Genomic DNA, 22,085 nt, shown 5'->3' with positions numbered 1-22,085 from the left:
GGAGCTCGGGGATTTAGGGCACAGAAGGAATACGTGGACATCTCTGCTAGCTTAGTTTTCCTCAGCATAGAATTTTTCGTTAGTGCAGCTCTATTGTTAAGGGGACATCATCTTTCAAAAACAAAAACCCAAACCAAAGCATTTTCCCCCCTGAATCTTCTGACAGTCTTGCAGACTGCTAAAAGAAGGATTGACAAAATGAATCTTCATCTGGGGAAGGCTATTTCTCCCAGCTTGCTTTCTCCACAGAATCTTGCTTCCCAGTTTCTTCATTGCCAGGAGCAGTAGCCACAAATTCAGAACTGAATGGGAGCAGGTAAGGAGCACAAGGAGAAAGTTGTGACTGAAGAAATGGAGCATCAGAATTTTTTTTTTCTCCAGGTAAACTCCCTTTTATAAAATCTATAGGGCCAAAAAAGAAAGAAAAATCCAATTGACTTTGTGCTTTAGTAAAGTGCATCCTAAAAAGCAGTGCATCTAAAAGAACAAAGACAAGCCTTGTTTCTGACTGCTAAACATCTTTGCCCAACCTCAGAGCCTCACTAATAACTCTACTGCATTTCCTACCATGAGGCATCATAGCAACTGTTTTGCAGTGCGTTGCTTTGCAGTGCTGTGGTGGGTTGGTTTGGTGGTTTGTTTCAGAATGATCCCTAGGCACCTGAGGATGCCTAGTGGGTTAAGGCAAGCAAGATGCTGTAGTGTTATTTAGCTTTTAACCCTCATGAACAGAAAGCAAAAAAAAGCTGGCTGTTGTAAATTAGCTACGTGTAACTCCAAGAGCTAACATGAATGGAAATACTGGCTTCTTTAGCTGACTTGTGATGAAAAATCTCGTTCAAGGGCCTCTGAAAATTATCTTCTGCTCTTGGACAACACCCAGCTGAATAGGAAGTGTAAGGGAAAAACAGCAAGCTAATGTCTGCATTAAAACATAGCACTCTTTCCATCTTTTCTCTTTCTCTTTTTCTCAAATGCTGATAAAGATTTTCCCCCTCTTTATCATCACATTAGTCCACAGTTCTGTGCAGTGCGGCAGCACGTAATTCAAGGTAGCACCATCTAAAGCAGCAGCGTGCTTTAAGGCTGTGTGTTTTCCCAGATTCAACCTTACTGGGCAAGGCAGCAGGTCTGCACCTTCTGCGGGTTTAATGAGGTTCAAGAGGACCAGGCAGAGAGACCAGAGTGTTGCTCTCCACCTGAATCCTCTCTACGTCATTTGCTGTATCTGCATTCGTGAGAGTCCTGCCTCCATGAGAGCTCTCCATCTTGAGATGTAAGAGTGTGGGTGTTAATAAAAATGAAGTGTTTTTTTTAAAAGAAAAAGAAAAAAAAAGCCTCTGGCCGTGTTGCACTCAAGGTATTTGCCATAGGGATGATGCAGGAGGTTTGGGGTGAGTTGTTGGGTGATTTGAGAATTTAAGATCCAGGCTAAAAAGAAAGTAATCGAATTTTCTCCACCAAATACCTTCATCAAATATTTCCACATCTTCTCCCGTTACTAAATATGCTAATATTTAAATAATTAAGAGCTGAATGTAGGAGCATATGAAATGTCAGGTCGTAGGAGGTTGAAGTCGTCTTTTGAAGTCCAGCTTCCCAAATAATTTTCCTCTTGCAAAAATTTGATTGCCTTTCCAATAACCCTGTTTAGAATGCATTTGCTGATTGTTATCGTGTGAGCTTACATCCTGTAATGAAATCTTCCCCCGCCGTCATTGGGAGCGCGGTCCTTCCGGAGCTGGCGGGCTGGGCCGTGGCTGTGACTGGCGTGCTGGGGTGGTATCGCGGCTCCATCTCACCTCCCTTTCCTGACACCAGCCACGTCCCTTCCTCTCCTTCTGCTTTTAAAGGACAGCCAAACTGTTTCAAGTGGTTAAATCCCTGACTCACTGAAATTGCTCTCAACTGGCTGATTTCCTTTGCCTTACAACTCGTAATTAATTAGGAAAAGGTTAATTCTGCACCTTCCAGTATCTTCTCTCCGAGGTTATTCAGCTCGTAGTTATCTTTCCCTGTCGCCCTCTTTCCTCTGACTGGCCTGTAAAAATGGCTTTTTAGGATTAGTCGATTTCTGATCTTGGTGTTTCTGCCTGTCGCCTTGTACGTCTCTTTGAAAGCATATTACCAGTGTCACTTCATGTGAAATCCATGTAATTATTTTTCAGATTTGAAAGGTTTTTGCTTTTAAGGGGCAAGCAACACATTTTGGCAGTCTTTCCGGGTGCATTAAAACGTGTGGGAATTTCCAAACACGGCGGGAGGCGAGGCTTCACCATCAGCAGCGCGGAGCGTCTAGAAGAGCTCGCTGGTGTCCCTTGACACTTTCTTTGTGGAGGATGATTGTCGTCTGCAGAGGCTTTTCAGAGCCTAATTTTAGGAGCATTTTGAAGAAATCTCTCCCTTCGTTGCAAAGAGAGACTGCCCAGGTAAGGATGGATGTCTAAAATCTATTGTGTGTGCCCTTCTAGGAAATTTCAAGGTAAGAAACTAAAGTTTTAGAAAACGTCAGAGCCTTTTTCGAAGTATTTGTTTACTTCTGGATTCAGAGTTTTGTTTTCTCATCAGAAGTATGAATCAAATTCAGCATGGCTTCACCAGTCTACCAGGTCAGTCTTAGTTGTCATCAAAGGTTATTTAGTGTCCCCAAATTCTGCTGTGTATGTCCAGCAAAGTCAGAGGCTGTGGTGTGTTCTTCTTTTACAGATCCTTGCCCTACAGTTAGTTAATTTTCTGTGTGCCAGGAGCCCCAGGGAGTGGTGTGGTGCAGTCAGTAAGTGGTGCTCAGCAAGGGGCAAGCCACCAAATCCTGTCTCATGGCCGGCACATCATTGCAGCTTGTTCTTGGGAAAGATCTTTTGGCATGGGGTATTTGCCCTGTGTGACTGCTGCTCACTGGTGCCTTTCTGCTGTTCCCCTTCAGGGAATGGCTACAAAAAGTAGTACAGGGGCAGGGATAATCCATGTTTGAGACTTTTCTGGTGGGACCAGAGATTTAGTACAGGATGGTATGTCTTAGTTCACTGAAGGATAGTGTTGCGTAGTGTTACTGATATTGATAGTCCACCGTGCTATGATTAACCTGTTTTGTCATCAGAGAATGTCAATATGCACCAGAAAAAGAAATAAATCTCGTTTAGAAACACTAAGTAAGTACATAGAGCAGCCAAAGATATGAGGATGTGGAAGGGCAGGTGAAGCCAGCGAGAGGACTTGTGGGGGCTTTATGGATTCTAGTACCTCACAGATAGGCAATACTGTTTTCAGTGGTGTGGATGAATATTGGTGAAGCTCTGGCAATGCGTCGTAGGGCACCTATACAAATGGTATACAAATACATCCTGCATCTGTTGAATCTCTTGTGAGCTTTAATATTCTCACAATCATCTGGTGCGTAAAGCACACAAGGCTCCACCTTCTAGTCCCTACAGTGCTCACAAGGGTGAGATAAGGACATGGTCAAGAGGTTCCTTCACTGTCTTTCTATTGTTTGTTATGAGAGGGTTGGATGTACTTCAGCTTTGCAGCTGAACTCCTGTTTCTGAAGCATCTTAGTGTTTCTTAGTATTCTGGTTTTTTTTTCTTTATTCAAGTACTAATTATGGCAACATGAATATAGACCAATTTTAATATTGAACAAGCATGCACCACCATTTGCAAAGACATGCTGCCAAGTGACTTTACAGCTGTCCTTGACAGAAGACGGGATGGAGGTGTGCAAGAAGAACTGGGAGTATTGGGAAGGGCTTTAGGGAAACCCTTGAGTCTGAAATTTGAACTAATTAGACAGGGAGAAGCAAGAAAACTTGTTGGCAGGAGCAGCAGGAGCAGAAGGGAGAAGTTCCCGCTCTAGAGAATCACTGGTTACAGGTGAGCAGAAGTCAGGAGGACACGGGAGATAGAGAAGGGGAAGACAAGGTCCCTGAAATTGCTGTCACTGCTCAAAGCAGCAGTGGGTTATTCACCACAGCATCTATCCACCCCAAAGTCCCCGGGCTGCCTCTCCCTAGCATTGACCCAGTAGCGCTGATGGAAGAGAGCCTGCGAGTGACTGCTAGAAGGCAGCAGCAGTAAGCGTTTGTCAGGGGAGCCCTGGTGAGGGACCCGACATTCTTACCCTCTGCTATTGACCGAAGTCAGAGGCACTGGGCTGGCTGGACCTCTGGTGTGCCCTGGTGTGGGGGGGTCCTATGTTCTCTGTGTAGCCTCTGGCATCACAGCTGAGACTGCCTCAGCAGGTGACGTGTGTCAGGATGAAGCAATTCGGTTCCCTGTGGGAGAAATGACAATGGTGATTTGTAGCCAGGCTTTTAAGTGCAGTTTGGTAGAGCAAACACATTTAGAAGATATTATTGTTGAAACAACAGAGCTGTATATTATATTCTTGTCCTCTGAGGATTACCTTTCTCCCAGCTTTGAGGAGAGCAGGGCCAGCTCATCAGGCTGTGCTGCAGCCATGACCCCAGCCCCACGTACCTCTCTGAGCAGCACGTCCTAAATGTCTCTAGCCCTCTTCCAAAAGCACTTTTTCACTCTTGGGCATGGGGTTAGTTTTTGACCTTCAGGCTTCCACCTCTGGCACAAGACTTGTCAGCTTCTCAGACACGGAGATGACTCCAAAGTCAAAGGTTTCCCACTTGTCCTTCACTTGTCTTTAGGGTTAGGACTGGTCTCCAGCAAGTGCAGCATAGGAAAATCAAGTGATTGCTGGTGTTTGCAGATCTCGTGGGTCTCTTGTGACAGGCTTAGACTCTCTCTAAGAGTGGTCCTACGCAAGCCTGAAAGGCAAGGGAACAAAACTAACCCCCGGGGGCGGGGGGGTAATTTATTGAGGTTGTTTTCAACCAACTTCATAGTTTTCTTACTCTCTTCATGCTACCTGTGGTTTTAATGCTGCCTGCAGGCTTGGGGATGATCGCCCAAGAGCAGAGAGGGTGTGAAACAAGGGGAAAAGGGGTGATTTGAGACCTCCAGCCTTTGTGGGTGGAGGGGACAGGGGTCAGAGTATGTGAGTAATGAAAAAGTGCTGCAGATAAGCGTTGAGCACTCTTGCCCTCCTGATGACACCATTCTTCTGCGCAGGTTTCTTCCACAGCAGCTTGTGCAACAACCGCTAGTGTTATTTTTAATATAGGTGGGGTCTCTGTCATTGTGACAGTCCCACATGGGCCCAGCTCCTCTAAATTACCGGGGCAGGCTGGCCCCCCGCCGGCCCCGGCGAGCTCCATCAGCCTAATTGGGGCTCCCGGCAGGGCTCTGCTGCGCGGAGCAGCTGGTGCAACCAGGGCACCCTCGGCAGCGATCGCTGCTCTTAATGAGTTTGTTGCTGTTTCATTAATGAGTGAGTGGCTGGGATTTCATTTTCCCCTGTACTGGTTTTCCAGACCCCTCCTTGAGAAAGCAGACCAAATTCAGATGAAAGCGGTACTACAGTATTCTCGATAAAATTACTTCCATTTTTTTTTTCTTTTTAATTTCCTTTTAACCAGAGCAGAGTCTCCGAAGGCATCAAAATCAATATATTTTGCATATGCTGTGCTACTGCATTTGAAACTATTTGCCCTTATTAACTAACATAGACATATCCCTGAAAGATATTGCTATTCCTGGCTGAGTAGCATCACATATTGCCAGAGAGAATTAGAATTTTGAGGAGGACAGGGCTTTATGTAGCCAAAACCTAACAAAACCACACAAAACCCACCACACATGTTTCTATAAATGCATTTTTCCACAGGCTCCTGCAAGGTCTTTTGTGAAGAGAGCAGCAGCCAGAGACCAGCTTCATGCACCATGAATGCCAGTGAATGAAGGAAGAGCAGCAAAATATTTCCCTCTTTGGAAAGCGCGGATGCTTTCCTCCCCGTCCCCAGAGAAGCACACGCCAACAGTCAAGACAGGGACGAGCAAACTGCTGAGCTGGTCTGCAGGGCAAGGACTCGACCTGCAGTCCGAGGGAGCCCGGGGTCTGACAGCTTGGGATTAGCCTGCTTATCTCCTTTTCTGGCTTTCAGGTAGGATTTAGTTAAGAATTTCCTGCATCTGCATCAGCAAGAAGAAATTTCTGTTCCTGGGCTTCGGAAAGGTCAGCGATAGGCCAAGGATTTTTAAGCACACAGTTTGAGACTCTTAATGTGCTGGCATTGCACGGGCTGGAGTGAAATCCTGAAAATAGGTCCTTGGCATCAGAAAAGTATGCGAGAAGCTTCTAGCTAGGACTGCCTCACTTTATAGATGTGCATTTTGTGAGCAGCGGGAGGTGTACGCGCTCCATTTTGTGCCAAATATTCGCCCCTCCACACCAAACCCACCCCAATAACTGCTTTCCTTCAATCCAGCAGCAAAGCTCCCATGGGCTCGAGCGCCTTAACTGGGCGTGTGGTGTTTAGGAGACCTTCCTCCCGGCTGGAGCTCCCCCGCTGCCCCTCCGGCAGCACCCCATCTCCGGGAAGAAGGGGGTTCAGCTGGCTGTATCCACTCACAGCCCCTTGATGCTTTCAACCCCAGCTGCGCTTTGCCCACCAGCAGGCATCTGGTAGGTGCCTGCTTTGAAGCGCTGCTCCTCTGCAGGCAGAACGAGCCCCTCAGATTAATGGTCTGCCTAAAAGCTAAAAGGGAAAAAAAAAGAAAAAAAGAAATCGTTTAAAACATCACATTAAAATGCCACTCCACATCTGAAAGGATCCATTAAAACTTTTATGGAGCTTTTTACGTTTGTTTCCCCTGTTTTACATCTCGGTCTGGATTCAGGCACTCCTCTCTTATAAGTCTCCTTTGTAATGAACATTTTCGCCTTGATTGGGTCTGCGCTAACAGGAACTATTTGCTGTGCAGGAGGAAATGCGAGGCTTTTGCCTAGAGTAGACTTTTTCTTTCCGAAACCACCATTCGTGGGGATCCAGCCTGGGCAGGAGCCACACGCTGGCCCCAGGAGGTGTTCCTGCACCATCTTTCTTAAAAATGTCGTATTTTTTGAGGGACTCGGAGAAGTGCAGCCAGGCTTCACCTGGCTTTGGTTCTTTGCCAAAATCCCAGCAGTGGCCGGTCAGAGGGAAGGGTGAGCACTGGGAAAGCTGCAGCAGCCCGTGGCCAGGGCTACATGTCCCTCTGTCCTGTCCCACCACGCTGCTCCTGGTCCTGCCGCCTCCTCACGTGTCCCTGCTGAGGCTGCCCAGCCGCTGTCCCCACTGCTTTCCCTTTCGCCATCTCCCTGTCCTCACGTGTGTTCTTGCTGTTCATAGTCTTTCTGTTAAAAAAAAGAAAAATAAATTGTAAAATCTGCTGTGGATGAGTGAAGGAAAAGCTTCCAAGGTTCAGCAGGAGTTGGGCAGTTGTGTCCATCCTGCTTCTGATTGTAGGGAAAAATATATAGCTGTCACCTATTTAGCCTTTTTTTTTTTTTCAAATATTTTAACTTGTAGGTATTGGAAGAGTACCACAGGAGCCCTGCTGTCTGCGGTGGAAGCCCCGGTGCAGCAGGCTGTGTCCTTCATCCCTCTCAGCCCGTCCCCTCCGATGGGATGCGGGAAGATGCTCACCCACCTGCTCGGGGAGGGAGAGGCAATCTGCTGCTGGTGCAGCTCTAACCCCGGGCCTCTTCTAAATGAAACCTGCTCGTCAAGGCACATTGTGCCCTGGGGGATCGGTGATGCCAACTGTTATGGTGTTACTTCAAAAATAATTTTGTTTAAGACCTCAAATTTAGACTAGAGTCAAGCGTCCCGATAGGAAGCTCCAGCAGATTACCCAGTTAGTCACAAGCGACCCAAAGGAGCTCCTTGTGCTGTGTGTTGCTGTCTCCTTGCCTTGTCTCGTCTTTCTTCTCATGTCTGCACAGCATTGCAGAGCTGGGCACCTCGCACCCCTCTTCGTCTCGGTGTTCTGCCTTGTCGCTGTACCCGCTGCCGGGGCTCCCCTGCCCCTGCTCTGGCTGCTTGGCACCGGCGCACCTGAGCCTCTCAGACGGAGCCCTGACTTCAGGCGTGCAAATAATGTTCCCTGTGCATCCACACCATGTCTCTAAAAACCTTTTCATCTTGTTCCTCGTTGCCCGGGAGGATAATTACTTCAAAGAGCAGCCCTGTTGCCTGGTATTTCAGTTTATCTCATTACCATTGTGTTTGCCAAGCCAGCCAGCTTTGCCAAAAAACAGAATCAAGGTTGCTGGCAGTGCTGGTTGGCTCGCATGTTCACCCTCTCTGCTGGCTGAGATGCTAATTTTCCCTTGATTGCAAACCCTACATTCATCTTTTGTGAATTAGCGGTGCCTACAGATAATGCAGAAAGGCTTTAAAACCCGGGCTTGAGCCTGCGGGTCCCTCTCCACAGGCTGCCAAAGGCAGGGTTAATGGATGCTGTTGGAATATTTACTTGCCACTTTTTCTTGGCCAAGGGGAGGAGCTGGCTGGCACCCACAGTTGGAAAAGACAAGCGGGATCATCTCGTCGTTGTCGGAGCTGCTTGGCAGGCAGAGTGCCGAGGGGAGGAGGCGCAGAGATGTGGACGGACGGATGGACAGACGGCCTGGCGCGGGAATACACGCACCCTTGCTGAGGTCATTTGTCGCGGTGCCGGCAAGAACAGAGATGAGAGCTGACAGCTTGTGGCTGTAGGGGCTTCCCGGGGCTTCGGGAAGACATGAACAGCCCCGGGATACCCTCAGGACTGTCTTAATATAATCTGATTTTCCCCTTCTAGTCTTGGCTTGATTGCAACAAACTATGTGTAAATTTTTAAAAAGTTTTTGGTGCAAACTGCTGAGCTGGCAGTAGTGTAGTCACAGCCTGAACCAAGCGTTCGTGCTCACGTGGGCTTGCATTGGCATTGCCATCACAGTCTGAACAGGGCACCTAGCTTTGGATTGCTGCTTAAAATCAGTGTATTGGCTGAGAAGGATTGTATTGTTTCTAAGAAGATCCCTAAAACTGGACAAGCCTCATCTTCCCCCACCAAAAAAAAGAGAAAATCAGCAAGGTCTCAAGCTATTAACCCAGGGCTGAGCAGCGCTTGCAGGGATGGCTGGCATGGGGTGGGCAGCCGCATCCCTGGGTTTTACATCGCTGTGTAGGATAAACCTGCCGTAAGTGATGCTATGGCTGTTGCTAAGCAACAAGTAATGCTTGCCATAGCCAATATTCCTCTCTTAAAGGGACATTTGCAAGGAGTAATCTTTCGCGTGCATGAAATTAATTTGCAAGATGTATGGATTTATATTAGTTAATGGCAATAAACTTTGGAAATGCTTCAGCGCGGTGTTAAAATGGAATACAATGTGGCGTGAAGATATTGCGTAGCAAAAACATTAAGCCCTCCCCTTTAATTAATTGGAACTTAAAGCTGGGATATCTTACTCACCAAAATAAATTAACAGTAAATCAGGTTACAGAATAAATTAACAAATTAAATTGGGTTAGTTGGAAAGTTTAAAAGAAAGCGCATCTGTGAGCTGCCTGCATGGCAAATACAGTTAGAAAGTCTTGGGCTGGAAGGGAAGGCTCACGTACAAAAGTGTAACTGTTTGGGCTCTGCTTAGCGCTGACTGATTTTCAGTCTTTGGTCTCAGGGCTGGACCTGCTTCCAATACGGATTAAAGCTCAGCCGTGGGGTACTGCCCACTGAGGTCAAAGCAGCCACACCAGGAAAGGACTGGGGCTGCTTATTTTCTTCTGTTTTTGTGAATAGTGGCCATACATTTCCAGAGGATAATGCTCCCTCTGCGGGCCATCACAAACCTCCCTTTTTCTTTTGTTTTTTTTTAAGCTTCTTTTTCCTTCTCTTGCTTTTCTCCACCAGCAAGGACTTCGCTTTGTCCCTTGTGCTTGCAGAAGGTGCTCCCACCCCTCGCTTGCTCCCCGGGGATGTACCCCTGGTCCACCTGGCTGACGTGGTGGCTTCTGGAGATGCACGGAGCCGTTGGTGGGCCAGTGCCGCTGGCTCTCAGGGCCCCCAGGAGGGACTGGTGTGATGGTCCTGCCATGCCGCAGAACTTCCCTGCGCCCCTTTGGTCACCCTGGGCTCGCTCTGCCGCTGCGGCACGGCTGGAGAAACCCTTGTCTGCCGGCAGCGGGGAGAAGGGGAACCGTGGCAAGGTATTTTAACTGTATTACTTTCAGGTGGTTGCTACATCTTTTCTAATTAAAATAAAATCATCTCAGAACTCCTGAAATGAATATTTGGTATAATAGATTCAGAAAGTGATGAAAATATTTTCATTAAATAGTGAGAGAGAGAGAGAGACCCTGCAAGGCATAGCATTTTATCTCAACTCTCTAATAACATTAATAAACTCTTTAATCTTTGTCACGTTTATGACTTAATGGCAATCCTTAAAGACGTGACAGACAAGTAAGAGCTGCCAACTTCCTTTAACCTGTAAGCATTCATATTCTTCCCAGGATTTTGATTAAGTGGAAAATTCCTCTGTGACGGGCTTTATTCTCTGGGTAAAGCTGTGCTCCATGGTCGGTGTGAGTGGTGGAGGATGCTCAGCCCTGGCCAGGACCCAGCAGTACTGGCAACGGTGGTGGCATCTCCTTCCTCCATGGCCGGGAGCCAGGTGGGTGCTGGCTCCTTCCCTGCCACTGGCTGTGGGTATTTAGGGTCAGCCCTGGTGTGACCAGCCCACGCTGATTCCCTCGTCCCAACCATGCTGTGTGGGCACTGACGTCACCCTGCTGATGGGCTTCATGTCCTCAGTCAGCTGGGGGAGTTCATCCCTCCTGTCTGTGACAAGGGTGCTTCATGTGAGTTGTGTTTCTCCAGTTGCAGACGCCAGACTAAGAGCTGACAAGCGCAAACGTCACTTGGCCCCTCTATGCCGTTGCCCCGTGGTCCCAAAGAAGGAGGTGTCCAGGAGACAAATAGTGTGTGACCATGTAATGAGGGGCTGCGCAATACTGAACCCAGCCTTTCTATTCCCTTTCTTTTCATTATTTTTTTTTTTCAGACTCCCAGCAATCTCACATTTTCTAATCTTCAAGTCTTTGACAATAAAACCTAATTAATGTTTTTTTAATGCAAAGTTTTTGCCTTTAATCTCCCAGGGCTTCTTTTTTTTTTAAATGTTATGTGCATGTGCAGCCTTTTTACCTCTGTTGCCAGAGTTTGGACCCAGAATATTCATTGCTGCAGCCACCGGCCCGGCGTTCCTCGTCTGGAAGCAGAAGGTTGCTCCACTGATGGGGTGAGTCCAGAAAAGGGGCATCAGTGGCAGTTTGGCCCTTTTGGTTCCCGTGGAAGCCTCTTCCATTGTTTTTCAGTTAAATGGCAGTAAGAAAATGAAAAATCACCATTAACCCTCTCCTTTGTTTGCATAGTTTTGATGCTGTCAAAGAAAAGACAACACTAATGTAGCATAAGGAGAATTTTTAAATAGCAGCATTACGTTTTAAAACCCTAATAAAGATAAAAGCAAAATAAACACTGAAATTTGAATTTAGAGAATGGGGGAAGAAAGATTAGTCTGTGCTGGTGAAGTAATGAAGGTAGAGGCTGGTAACAATTTTTAATAGTGCATTAATGCTGAATTACTTTGGAATTTCTGCAGAAGTCGAGATGACATCCACATAAACACCAAATGAATTCTAAATGATTGGTATTATCATAAAGAGCACCAAATGAATTAATAATAATGGAACACTTAAACTAAAACGTTATCTTCTCTAATCTGTTGTCTCTTTTATGCACTGCGCAATTCATTTTTAGCCAACTATGACCCTTTCTTTCATTTGTCTTTTAATTTGAAATAATATATATATTTATTTTTGCACGAATGTTCTGCTCCTGTACGGCGTGAAGCGAGACTTGGACTAGTCTGTCTTCATAACAGTTTCGCACTGGCACCACAAAATTTAAGAGATGGATGAGAAGACATCTGGACGCGTGACGTATCGCTGGGAAAATGACTATGACTAATAAGAACCATAATAATAACGATTCCGCCTTGATGGTCCCACATGTGCAGAGACCTCCGGGCACCCTTAACAGCGTTTAATAAACTAAATGGCTCACTTTACAGCAACGCAATATGTCTCCCCCTCCCGTGGAGAAGCCCAAGAGGAGAAGGAGGCCTGCGCTCGCAGTCTGTGCAGCTCAGTGGAAAAGAGAAGTGACTCAGAGGCCGGGCAGTGATTCCCCGTGGGTGCCAGGGAGGAGCTGAGCACGAGCACTGCTGCTACACGTGTGGGGGCTCACACTCCTGCCAAATGTGGGCTCCTTGGGCACAGCTGGTGGAGGGGGACACCAGCAGCAGCAGTGTCACCTTCCTGCGGGCAGCGGTGCCCCGGGTCACGCCAGGTCCCTTCCCGGGGCTGGGCTGGGTGCGCTCGCTGACATATTAGCAGTCAAATGACGTTTAGGGAGCACAAGTCTCAGCCCCTCCTGCAGGCCAAGCAAAGAGCATTAGTAATGATATTACATCTCAGATTGCGCTCCTGCGCTATGGCAACCATGCAGCAAGCATTTGCTATTGCTGCTTGTTTCTAACAATTACTTTCATAGACTTCATTTCTTAGAAAAACTATAGCTGACCATCATCCTCTACATGGAACGCCATGAAAAGAAGTAAAAAATAATAAAAAAAGAAAAGTCAACCGAGCTTTCAGAGTCTGATTGCAGAGCTACCAAGACTCTGGCTGGTTTTATTTTATTTTATTTTATTTTTTTTGTGAGGAAGGTGGCAGTGCTGGGTGCTACACTGGGGAGCCGGGCAGAGCAAAGATTTTTGGGCCAGTTTGCCTTGAGGGCTTTAAAGCAGCCTGTGCTCCAAGGCAATCAGCTGGCTCTCCTATATGGTATCCATCAAACGAATATATATATATATATGTATGTATGTATGTATATATCACACACACATATATATTTATATAAAATTATATTTATTTCATAGAATCATAGAATGGTTAGGGTTGGAAGGGACCTTCAAAGGTCATCCAGTCCAACCCCCCTGCAAGGAGCAGGGACATCCCCAGTCAGATCAGGTTGCTCAGAGCCTCATCCAGCCTGGCCTTGAATGTTTCCAGGGATGGGGCATCCACCGCCTCTCTGGGCAACCTGTTCCAGTGTTCTACAACTCGCATCGTAAAAAATTTTTTCCTAATATCTAATCTAAATCTACCCTCCACTATTTTAAAACCATTACTCCTTGTCCCATCACAACAGGCCCTACTGAACAGCCTCTCCCCATCTGTCCTGTAGGCCCCCCTGAGGTACTGGAAGACCGCTATCAGGTCTCCCCGGAGCCTTCTCTTCTCCAGGCTGAACAGCCCCAACTCTCTCAGCCTGTCCTCATAAGAGAGGTGCTCCAGCCCTTTTATCATCTTCGTGGCCCTCCTCTGGACCTTCTCCAACTGGTCCATGTCCTTCTTGTGTTGCGGGCTCCAGAACTGGATACAGTACTCCAGGTGGGGTCTCACCAGGGCAGAGTAGAGGGGGAGAATCACCTCCCTCGACCTGCTGGCCACGCTCCTCTTGATGCAGCCCAGGATGCGGTTGGCCTTCTGGGCCGCAAGAGCACATTGCCTGCTCATGTTGAGCTTCTCATCCACCAGCACTCCCAAGTCCTTCTCCTCAGGGCTGCTCTCAATCCATTCCCCGCCCAGCCTGTATTTGTGCCTGGGATTGCCATGACCCAGGTGCAGGACCTTGCACTTGGCCTGGTTGAACTTCATGAGGTTGGCACGGGCCCACCTCTCCAGCCTGTCAAGGTCCCTCTGGATGGCATCCCTCCCTTCCAGCGTGTCGACGGCACCACACAACTTGGTGTCATTGGCAAACTTGCTGAGGGTGCACTCTATCCCACTGTCCATGTCGCCGACAAAGATGTTGAACAGGGCTGGGCCCAGCACAGACCCCTGAGGGACGCCACTCGTGACCGGTCTCCACTTGGACATTGAGCCATTAACCACCACTCTCTGAGTGCGGCCATCCAGCCAACTCCTTATCCACCGAGTGGTCCGTCCATCAAACCCATGTCTCTCTAGTTTAGAGAGAAGGATGTTGTGCGGGACAGTGTCAAAAGCTTTGCACAAGTCCAGGTAGATGATGTCAGTTGCTCGTCCCTTGTCCACCGATGCCGTCACCCTGTCATAGAAGGCCACCAAACTGGTCAAGCACCATCTGCCCTTGATGAAGCCATGTTGGCTGTCACCAACCACCTCCTTGCTCTCCATGTGCCTTAGCATGGTTTCCAGGAGAATCTGCTCCATGACCTTGCCAGGCACAGAGGTGAGGCTGACCGGCCTGTAGTTACCCGGGTCTTCCTTATTCCCCTTTTTAAAAATGGGGGTTATGTTCCCTCTCTTCCAGTCATCGGGGACCTCACCAGACCGCCATGATTTCTCAAATACGATAGCCAGTGGCTTGGCAACTTCATCCGCCAGTTCCCTCAGGACCCGCGGATGGATCTCATCAGGTCCCATGGACTTGTGCACCTTTAAGTTCCTCAGATGATCCCGAACCTGCTCTTCGAGCACAGTGGGCAGTTCTTCATCCTCGCAGTCCCTGCTTGCGCCTTCTACAGCTTGGGTGGTGGGACAAGAGCTCTTATTGGTTAAGACTGAGGCAAAAAAGTCATTGAGTACCTCAGCCTTCTCCATGTCCTGGGTAACCAGGACACCAGTTCCCTTCCGGGGGGGCCTACATTTTCCTTGGACTTTCTTTTGTCCCCTACATACCTATAGAAGCTCTTCCTGTTGCTTTTTATATCCCTGGCCAGATTCAGTTCTGTCAGGGCTTTTTATATCCTCACCTGATCCCTGGCCACTCGCACAGCCTCTTTGTAGTCCTCCCAGGCTACCTGTCTCCGTTTCCACCCTCTATAGGCCTCCTTCTTTACTTTCAGTTGGTCCAGGAGCTCCTTGCTCATCCACGCGGGCCTCCTGGCCTTTTTGCCCGACTTGTTTTTCATCGGGATGCACCTCTGCTGAGCTTGGAGGAGGTGCTCCTTGAATATAGACCAACTTTCCTGGGCCACTCTTCCCTCCAGGGCTGCCTCCCATGGCACTTGGCCCATCAGGTCCCTGAAGAGGCCGAAGTCCGCCTTCCTGAAGTCTAGGGCTGAGAGCTTGCCATGTAGTTTCCTCGCTGCCCCGTGGATCTTGAACTCCACCATGTCGTGGTCGCTGCAGCCAAGGCTGTCCTTTAGTTTCACAGCCCCCACCAGTCCCTCCCTGTTGGTGAGCACAAGGTCGAGCATGGCACCCCTCCTCGTCGGCTCCTCTATCGCCTGCAGGAGGAAGTTGTCATCCACGCATTCCAGGAACCTCCTGGACTGCCTGTGCCCTGCCGTGTTCTCTCTCCAAAAGATGTCAGGGTGGTTGAAGTCCACCATGACGACCAGGGCCTGTGACCGTGAGGCTGCTCCTATCTGGCTATAAAGCGCTTCATCTGCTCTGTCCTCCTGGCCAGGCGGCCTGTAACAGACCCCCACCGTAACGTCCCCTGTCCGTCCCCATCCTCTAATCTTGACCCATAAGCTCTCTGTCAGCTCCTCCTTCATCCCCAGGCGGAGCTCCACGCACTCAGCCGGTTGCTGACGTAGAGAGCAACACCCCCTCCTCATCTCCCCTTCCTGTCCTTTCTAAAAAGCCTATACACCTCCATGTTGACGCTCCAGTCGTATGTGCCGTCCCACCACGTCTCCGTGATGCCAATGAGGTCGTAGCCCTGCTCGTGTGCAAGCATCTCCAGCTCTTCCTGTTTATTCCCCATGCTGCGTGCATTGGTATAGAGACACTTCAGCTGGGCCCCCGACAAAGCCGACTTGCTGGCTGGAGATACAGGGGTGCTATTGCACCGCAGTTTAGGTTTATTTGCACTTATCTGTGATCCTTCTTCAGCTTCTGGACCCTTGGTGCTGGCACTGGCGCCATGCTGACAGCAGTGGGCTGAACTGTGCTCCCCCTCCATCAGCAACACTAGTTTAAAGCCAGGAAGTCTTTGTCTTTGTGGGGGTATATATTATATGTATGTGTGTGTATGTGTGTAAGAGTGTGTATATAATATGTGTGTGTGTGTGTATACACACACACACACAAAAAAAAAAAAACCTCTGAGCTGTTGGCTTTTCTTGGCTGCCGAAGCGTTTGCTGGGCTGTCGCAGGCTGCCGGTGGCAGTGGTGGGGCCGCTGGCCCGTCACACGTGCTTTGCTTCTGTGACAGAAGCAACATATAATTATACTACAAATTAACTTGCAAATGCTGGTAGACATGCACTCCACAGGAAAAAAAAAAACCACATTAAAAAAAAAATTGGTTTCATCTTCTCTTGTGTCTTGTAGCTGGTCCCTCCAGCACAGTCTGCGTCTGTCAGGATCCGTGCCCTGGGAGCGCTAATCATTTTTATTAACCATTAAACAAGAAGATCCTTTTTATTTGAAAATGTAAAACACGCAGGAAGCACTATCTATAGCTGCTAATTCAGGTCACATTAAACGGCTCTTCCTCACCTCTCGCCTCGTCCCTGTTCTGCTGAAAGCTCCTCTCCATAAAACCCGCTGCTGCCCTGCTCCCCTGTCAGGGGCGATGCTGTCTCACGCGCATTTGCATTTAGAAGCCGGATTTTGTCTTGAATAATTACACTTCATTTCTGAGGGACCTGATGTAAAGCAAGCCCCTTTTAAAGCTTCTCCCATGGCAACTTTATGAGGTGTTACTGCATTTTCTTAACAGTTTTCCAATCGTTTTTATTTCGTGTTGGGACGGTGACTGGTGAAGGCGCTGTGAAAAGCAAGCCCGAGGACTTCGTGGCCAGGGTCACGGCTGCAGCTGTGGGGTTTGGTCACTGATGGGACGAAGCCCCGCTCCTGCCTCCCTCACCCCCACGAGGAGCCCACACGCAGGGCTGATGGCTCCCACGGCCCACGGAAACTCGGGCGGGAGAGGGACTGAAATCAAGGCTCCCACCTGGGCTCTGCTCTTCCGAAGCTGAGCAAAACGGGCCTCACGTTTTATTTACAAAGCCGTAGCTGATGCCACCTAGTTAGCATTATAGAACAGATTCCTCACATGCTTTTTTTTATTATGCAGCTTGGTGGCTGCTGTGTGAGACTGCGGAATATTTTACTGCTTTGTGGCTCACATTCAATACGGAAAAAGAAAAAAAAAAGGAAAAGTTGACAAAAATCCTGCTTTTTTTTTTTTTTTTTTTAAATGCATCTTTGTTTTCCACAGCTCTCCTGCTGTGACAAAACTGTTAATTAAACTGAAAAGAAAATAAATTAAGCCCGCCTAATATAAGAGCATTTGAAGGCAAAGCATCAGCCTGAAGCCCAGCTGGTGGGAGCTGGCCCTGCCTGTCCCTCCCGCCCGCGCCTGCTCAAAGAGGCTCCTTGGTGGCACTGGCAGGATGCGGCGTCCCGGGGTAAAAAATGAGACTTTTGGCTCCCGTGTCAAACAGAGCTCAATTTAATAGCCAGGTTGTAGCCTGTCCAGAGCAGAATTATAGATAAAATACTCTTATTATTAGTAAAATGGCTCTAAAGACCTACTTGTAACGGGCAGCCTGTCTCCATCTCCCTTTCAGTTGGGTTGAGGTGATGCTTTCCCACCCCCAGTTTGCCTTACAAACCTGCGGGGACTGACGTCGGTACGCACCTTGCCACCAAGCCCTGTCCCAGCCAGGTACCTATGAATGAAAGGAAGGGCAGGCCCGGCTGAGGCGCGGCGCCTACTTTGATGTGCGGTAATGAACTTCGCTTTTAATTCGGGGTTGTAACTTCCCTCCCCACGCAAAACTGGGAGCCATGAAAAAGCTGCATGCATAATAAGGGGTGAAAGCAAGGATGCGGCGCGAGATGCGTCTGATGTTGGATGAGAGGGAAGATAGCCTTTAATCATTTTGTTTTCAAAGAAGCTTTAGAGATCTCTTTGAAGACGAGGCTTTTTTTTTCTTTTTTTTTTTCTTTTTTTTTTCAGAGCTGCTTCTGGAAAATAGGAGGCAGCGATATACGGCGCCCACGTCCGCCCACCCCCTCGGTTAACCTGCGCGTGGGACATATGCACACACGCCTACACGTCCCTGCCTTCAGCACATGGCCCTCTAGGCTGGCACTCGGTGAGCTTCTGCAAAGCTGAGCTGATCTCCTGCCGCTGGGGAGGTGAGACCCCGATGGCTACAGCAGCAAGGAAAAAACTGCCCCAGCATCTGGTCATTTGACGTAATCGCAGCTCTTCAGCGTGTGGAGACAGGCAAGCTCAGGGGGCCAGCAACTAGAATGGGATGTCCAGCCTCCCTTTATTAATTTTTGCAATGATAATGGTCTGTAAATAATCTCTTACTATCATTGGATGAAAAGGAATGATAATGAACAGCTGATCTGACTTTATTTTACAGGAAAGCATCACAGAAGCAGTGCCTGACTTATTTTTACCTTAACCCAAGTGGTTTGGGCTCAGAAAAACCACAGCCAGGCTGCCCCGTGACTGCAGGTCATTGGGACGCTGGTGGCAAGCGCTGCCCGTAAGCTGTCCTGAGTATGGTATTACTGGTCTGTCAGTGGTGGTGCACGTCTAGGTCTTCTCTCACGGAGTTTGGACAGCAAGTGTGTGCTGGTATGAGGGGTAACTTACAGATGCCACAGCACCATGACAAAAAAAAAGCCCACACCCACTGGCCCTGCAAGGGGCCTTGCTCTGGCTGGTGTAAGTGTGCACTGAGAAGTGGACGAAGAGCAATGCGTCGGCAACCCTCCACACAGCTTTGGGTGGGTGGAAGAGCTGGGCTCTGCCTCCGCACGTGCCACTATCCCCACCCTTGTGGCTTCACCCAGCCAGGTCCTTACGCACCCAGCCCACCTCCTTTCATTTTGGGAAGTTAAACTGCACAAAGATTGTTCACAGCTCAAGATCTGGACAGCATACGGCTCTAACAAATACAATTTCCAGTCCCTTCAGAAAAGGAAAAAGCAGCCTCAAATCCGGGGCTCTGAATTTTCTGCTGCCCTTGGTACAAGTTCTGCAAAGATGTTCTGTAGAAATCTCCATTACTGCATGCACAGCCCCAAGATGCTGGTATTTTTCAGACTGCATGCCCCCAGCACGTTGAGGGTTAAGTTTGGAAGGCCCAAAGAGGTCTGCTGTTCCAATCTGTCCCCTGTGCATTAAAACCAAAATCCCTTTCCCCTTTCTGCCCTCCATTCTGCAGCAGGTACTTCAAAACTGGCCTTGTTTCCAGAGGTGTGGGGGCTTTGTGACAGGCACCGTGGCTGGGGACGCAGCTGACACCCCCCCGCCCCGCAAGCACAGGCTGCTCAGGGATTAAATGTGGCATTGCACAATAAAAGCAAGGCAAATAGCTTTGGGAAGTGTGTCGGACTCCTACTTTCACTTCTAAGTGATGCAGTGCTATTTTAGGCCAGGCCAAGCCTTGCCTTTTTTAAATTAGGTTTATTGCCACAGCTACCTGACTGTGTGTCTGTGTTAACATTTGATTTTTGTTTGAAACAAACAATCCAGATCTGATAGTCCCAGTGCGGGGACTGACATTTGGATTCGGCTCCAAATCTGTGGTTTTTGAGGCTCGTTAGACTCCAGCACTTCACTCGGAAAGCACAAAGTGCAGCGGGGGCTGCAGGGCAGAGCTACATTGGCCACCCCCAGCCTAATCCTCAACCCAACGCTGACGTGCACCTCGGAGGGGCTTGCTCTCATCACTGTGTTGGGTTTTAGCTGATGGAAGGATCTGAAGAGGGGCATTATAATGCCACTGAGGTGTCAGTTTAATTAATGAAACTTGTGAAGTCTCCTTAGAGCAGCCCAGTGCTCCTGTGCCTGGGTTCCCCTCTGTGCCGTACCACCCCTACCATGCCTGTGTGTGGAAGGCAAAACCAGCAAGGACTGGGACAAAGAGGAGTATTTTATAGTGGGTTGGAGCACGGAGGTGTCCCTGTGGTCTAGGATCACCCCTGCTTGCTGCCGCTCTGCTGCACACTCCTACCCCACACCGTCACTCTTCCAACCTGAAAAAAAGCAGATGGTCCCTGCAAGGCCGTCAGCCCAGCGCCGGAGAGCTGCCACACGCCGTCATCTGCCCCGCTGTCTGCGAAAGCACCGCACTCCCACTCCCATCAATCAGCACAGACCAGGTGCCTGGAAGCATCTCTTGCCAATCGCCTTTTATTACCTTTAAAAAGCCAAGAAACCCAGAACAAGACAAAAACTGAGACCGTGTGAACATCATGCAATGGATTCAACTTTAAAGCAGGCTGGCGGGGGAGACCAGAAACCATCTTAGAGTAGAAGTATCACCTCACCCGAGTCTGAAGGCCAGATGGGGTGGGCTGTCACCGATGGGGTCGGCAGTGACTGTTGTGAGTGATCAGACCAATGCTGAAGCGGGAAATGGAAACACACTCACGAGCCATCCATCCCGGCTAACCCCAGATCCGATTCTGACCCAAATGCAACTTCTTATGCAGTGATGATGGTGAGAAATATCTCCTAACTCTTGTCGTGGGTACTTTCTGCCTAGGCAAAGTCTCTCTGGGAAGGAGCAGCACAATGATCACCGTTACAAGGGGTTTTTAGTTTGATTGCATTATTTCATGAGACTGGTACTCCAGTAGTCAGTTAGTGGAGTGGATGTTATCTAGCACAAGTGAAGTTAGTTACTGCACTCTGCCCTGCAATCTCACTCTGTCACCTTCAAAATTCATAGCACAAACTAGAGCAATATTAGCTTCTCAAAAGAATGTGTTTTTGAGAGTTTCAGCTACCATGGAAATAACTTTGCAACCTGTCCATCATGTGGCTGTGACAAAACACATGCCCTTATTTTCCTGAGGTATAGCCAACATTTGAGTTCATTAGATTTAATGGAGTAGGGTCACCTATAAAGTTATTCATAAGGTATTTTCTGAGTGGTTTTCACCTTCTCGTTGAAAAAATAAATTATATCAGCATGTTCACAAAGTACAAATAGTGCTGGCATTTCAGCTGTTATTATGTTATTAACTTTTTTTAACCTAAATAATTTTCAATCAACAGTAAGAAGCAATTTTCACTCACTCCAGTGACCAGAGTTGGAGATTCTGCAAAGTGTTCTCGTAGGGTTCACCTCGACAGACACCTAATTCCCTCCCAAATCGAAACATTACCCCCAACACTCCCACTGCGGTTACTGGGAATTTCCATTTCCCCTTCGGTTAGGATTTAATTTAGAAGGCAAAGACTTCCTAAGCTACGGGAGAGTAAAGATAGATGGGATGGGAGAAGGCGGCTGACGAAATGTAGTTGACTCCGGATCTGAAATATTTTATCCCTCCTCAATGTAGGTTAAATTATTCTTCACCTTTCCCACATCCATAATTGTCGCTGATCTTGGACCAACTCAAAACCCTACTACTGAGTTCAGTAGACTCAAAATTGCCACTAGAACTGGAAAAAGAAAAAAAAAAAGAGATTTGTTAGTGTCCATGTACAATATCCCAAGACTATACACAGCTATGAGATACAGCAAATTTAAGAAAGGCAATTTTTTTCTCATCACTGAGTATTTATTATATATAACAAATACATGAAAAAGAAAAAACTATATTGTGTGATATAAATAGTTTATTTACATTACAGAAAAACATCAAGACAATGTATACTATTTCAAATATATCCATACATAATCAAATATAGCTGTAGTACATGTTCTCATTGGTGTAGATTACCACAAATGCAAGGCAACATGTGTAGATCTTGTCTTAATCTTTTGTCTATAATACTGTATTTTGTAGTCCAAGCTCTCTGCAGTTAGTTTTGCCATTGTGGAAACATGCGCTCTTTAAATTAACCTTGTCGATGCTCTTGTCGTGTTGTCTGAACTGTAGTGCCCTGTGTTTTGCTTCTGTCTGTGGATTCTGTTGCTCCTGGGACATTTCCTGGAAAAGAGAGTTGTGAGAATACATGGCTCTTAACAACGCGTCTGCTCCAGAGGTGGCATGGGCAGCAGGGGACGTGAGGGTGAGAGGGAGATCCTCTGGCCCTCCACGCATTTCCTCTTCAATGACATGAAATGGGCTGGCTAATGGCAATGGTACCGCAAAATATTCCCCCACAAAACATACTGTAAACAAAAAAACAGCAAGGGAAATTTTAAGATT

At 47.9% G+C, this 22,085-nt stretch overlaps 1 protein-coding gene and 1 long non-coding RNA gene across 3 annotated transcripts in view; one reads left to right on the top strand and one right to left on the bottom strand.

Moving 5' to 3' along the window:
• The first annotated feature begins 1,898 nt into the window (after positions 1–1,898).
• Positions 1,899–12,590, top strand: LOC147600247 (uncharacterized). 2 transcript variants are annotated; one of them, XR_015258899.1, is made up of 6 exons: positions 1,899–1,954; positions 2,169–2,429; positions 5,738–6,014; positions 10,395–10,555; positions 11,101–11,182; positions 11,797–12,590. It is a non-coding gene; the product is annotated as an uncharacterized LOC147600247 (long non-coding RNA). The 2 variants fall into 2 exon arrangements; XR_015258898.1 differs by lacking the exon at positions 5,738–6,014.
• A 7,506-nt stretch (positions 12,591–20,096) lies between these two features.
• Positions 20,097–22,085, bottom strand: part of TMEFF2 (transmembrane protein with EGF like and two follistatin like domains 2) — a 128,798-nt gene continuing 126,809 nt past the window's right edge. Inside the window, exons 10-11 of the mRNA XM_086750795.1 lie at positions 21,777–21,863; positions 20,097–21,372 (exon numbers count right to left, since the gene is read on the bottom strand). Of these exons, the coding sequence (XP_086606921.1) occupies positions 21,276–21,372; positions 21,777–21,863 (184 nt within the window). The 3' untranslated portion in view covers positions 20,097–21,275. The remainder of the gene's footprint in view (positions 21,373–21,776; positions 21,864–22,085) is intronic.

Source organism: Chlamydotis macqueenii, chromosome 6 (assembly GCF_036417535.1).
Source record: "Chlamydotis macqueenii isolate bChlMac1 chromosome 6, bChlMac1.mat, whole genome shotgun sequence".
Taxonomy (NCBI): domain Eukaryota; kingdom Metazoa; phylum Chordata; class Aves; order Otidiformes; family Otididae; genus Chlamydotis; species Chlamydotis macqueenii.
Note: the sequence above shows the minus strand (reverse complement) of the source record. Positions and strands in the feature narration are given on the sequence as shown.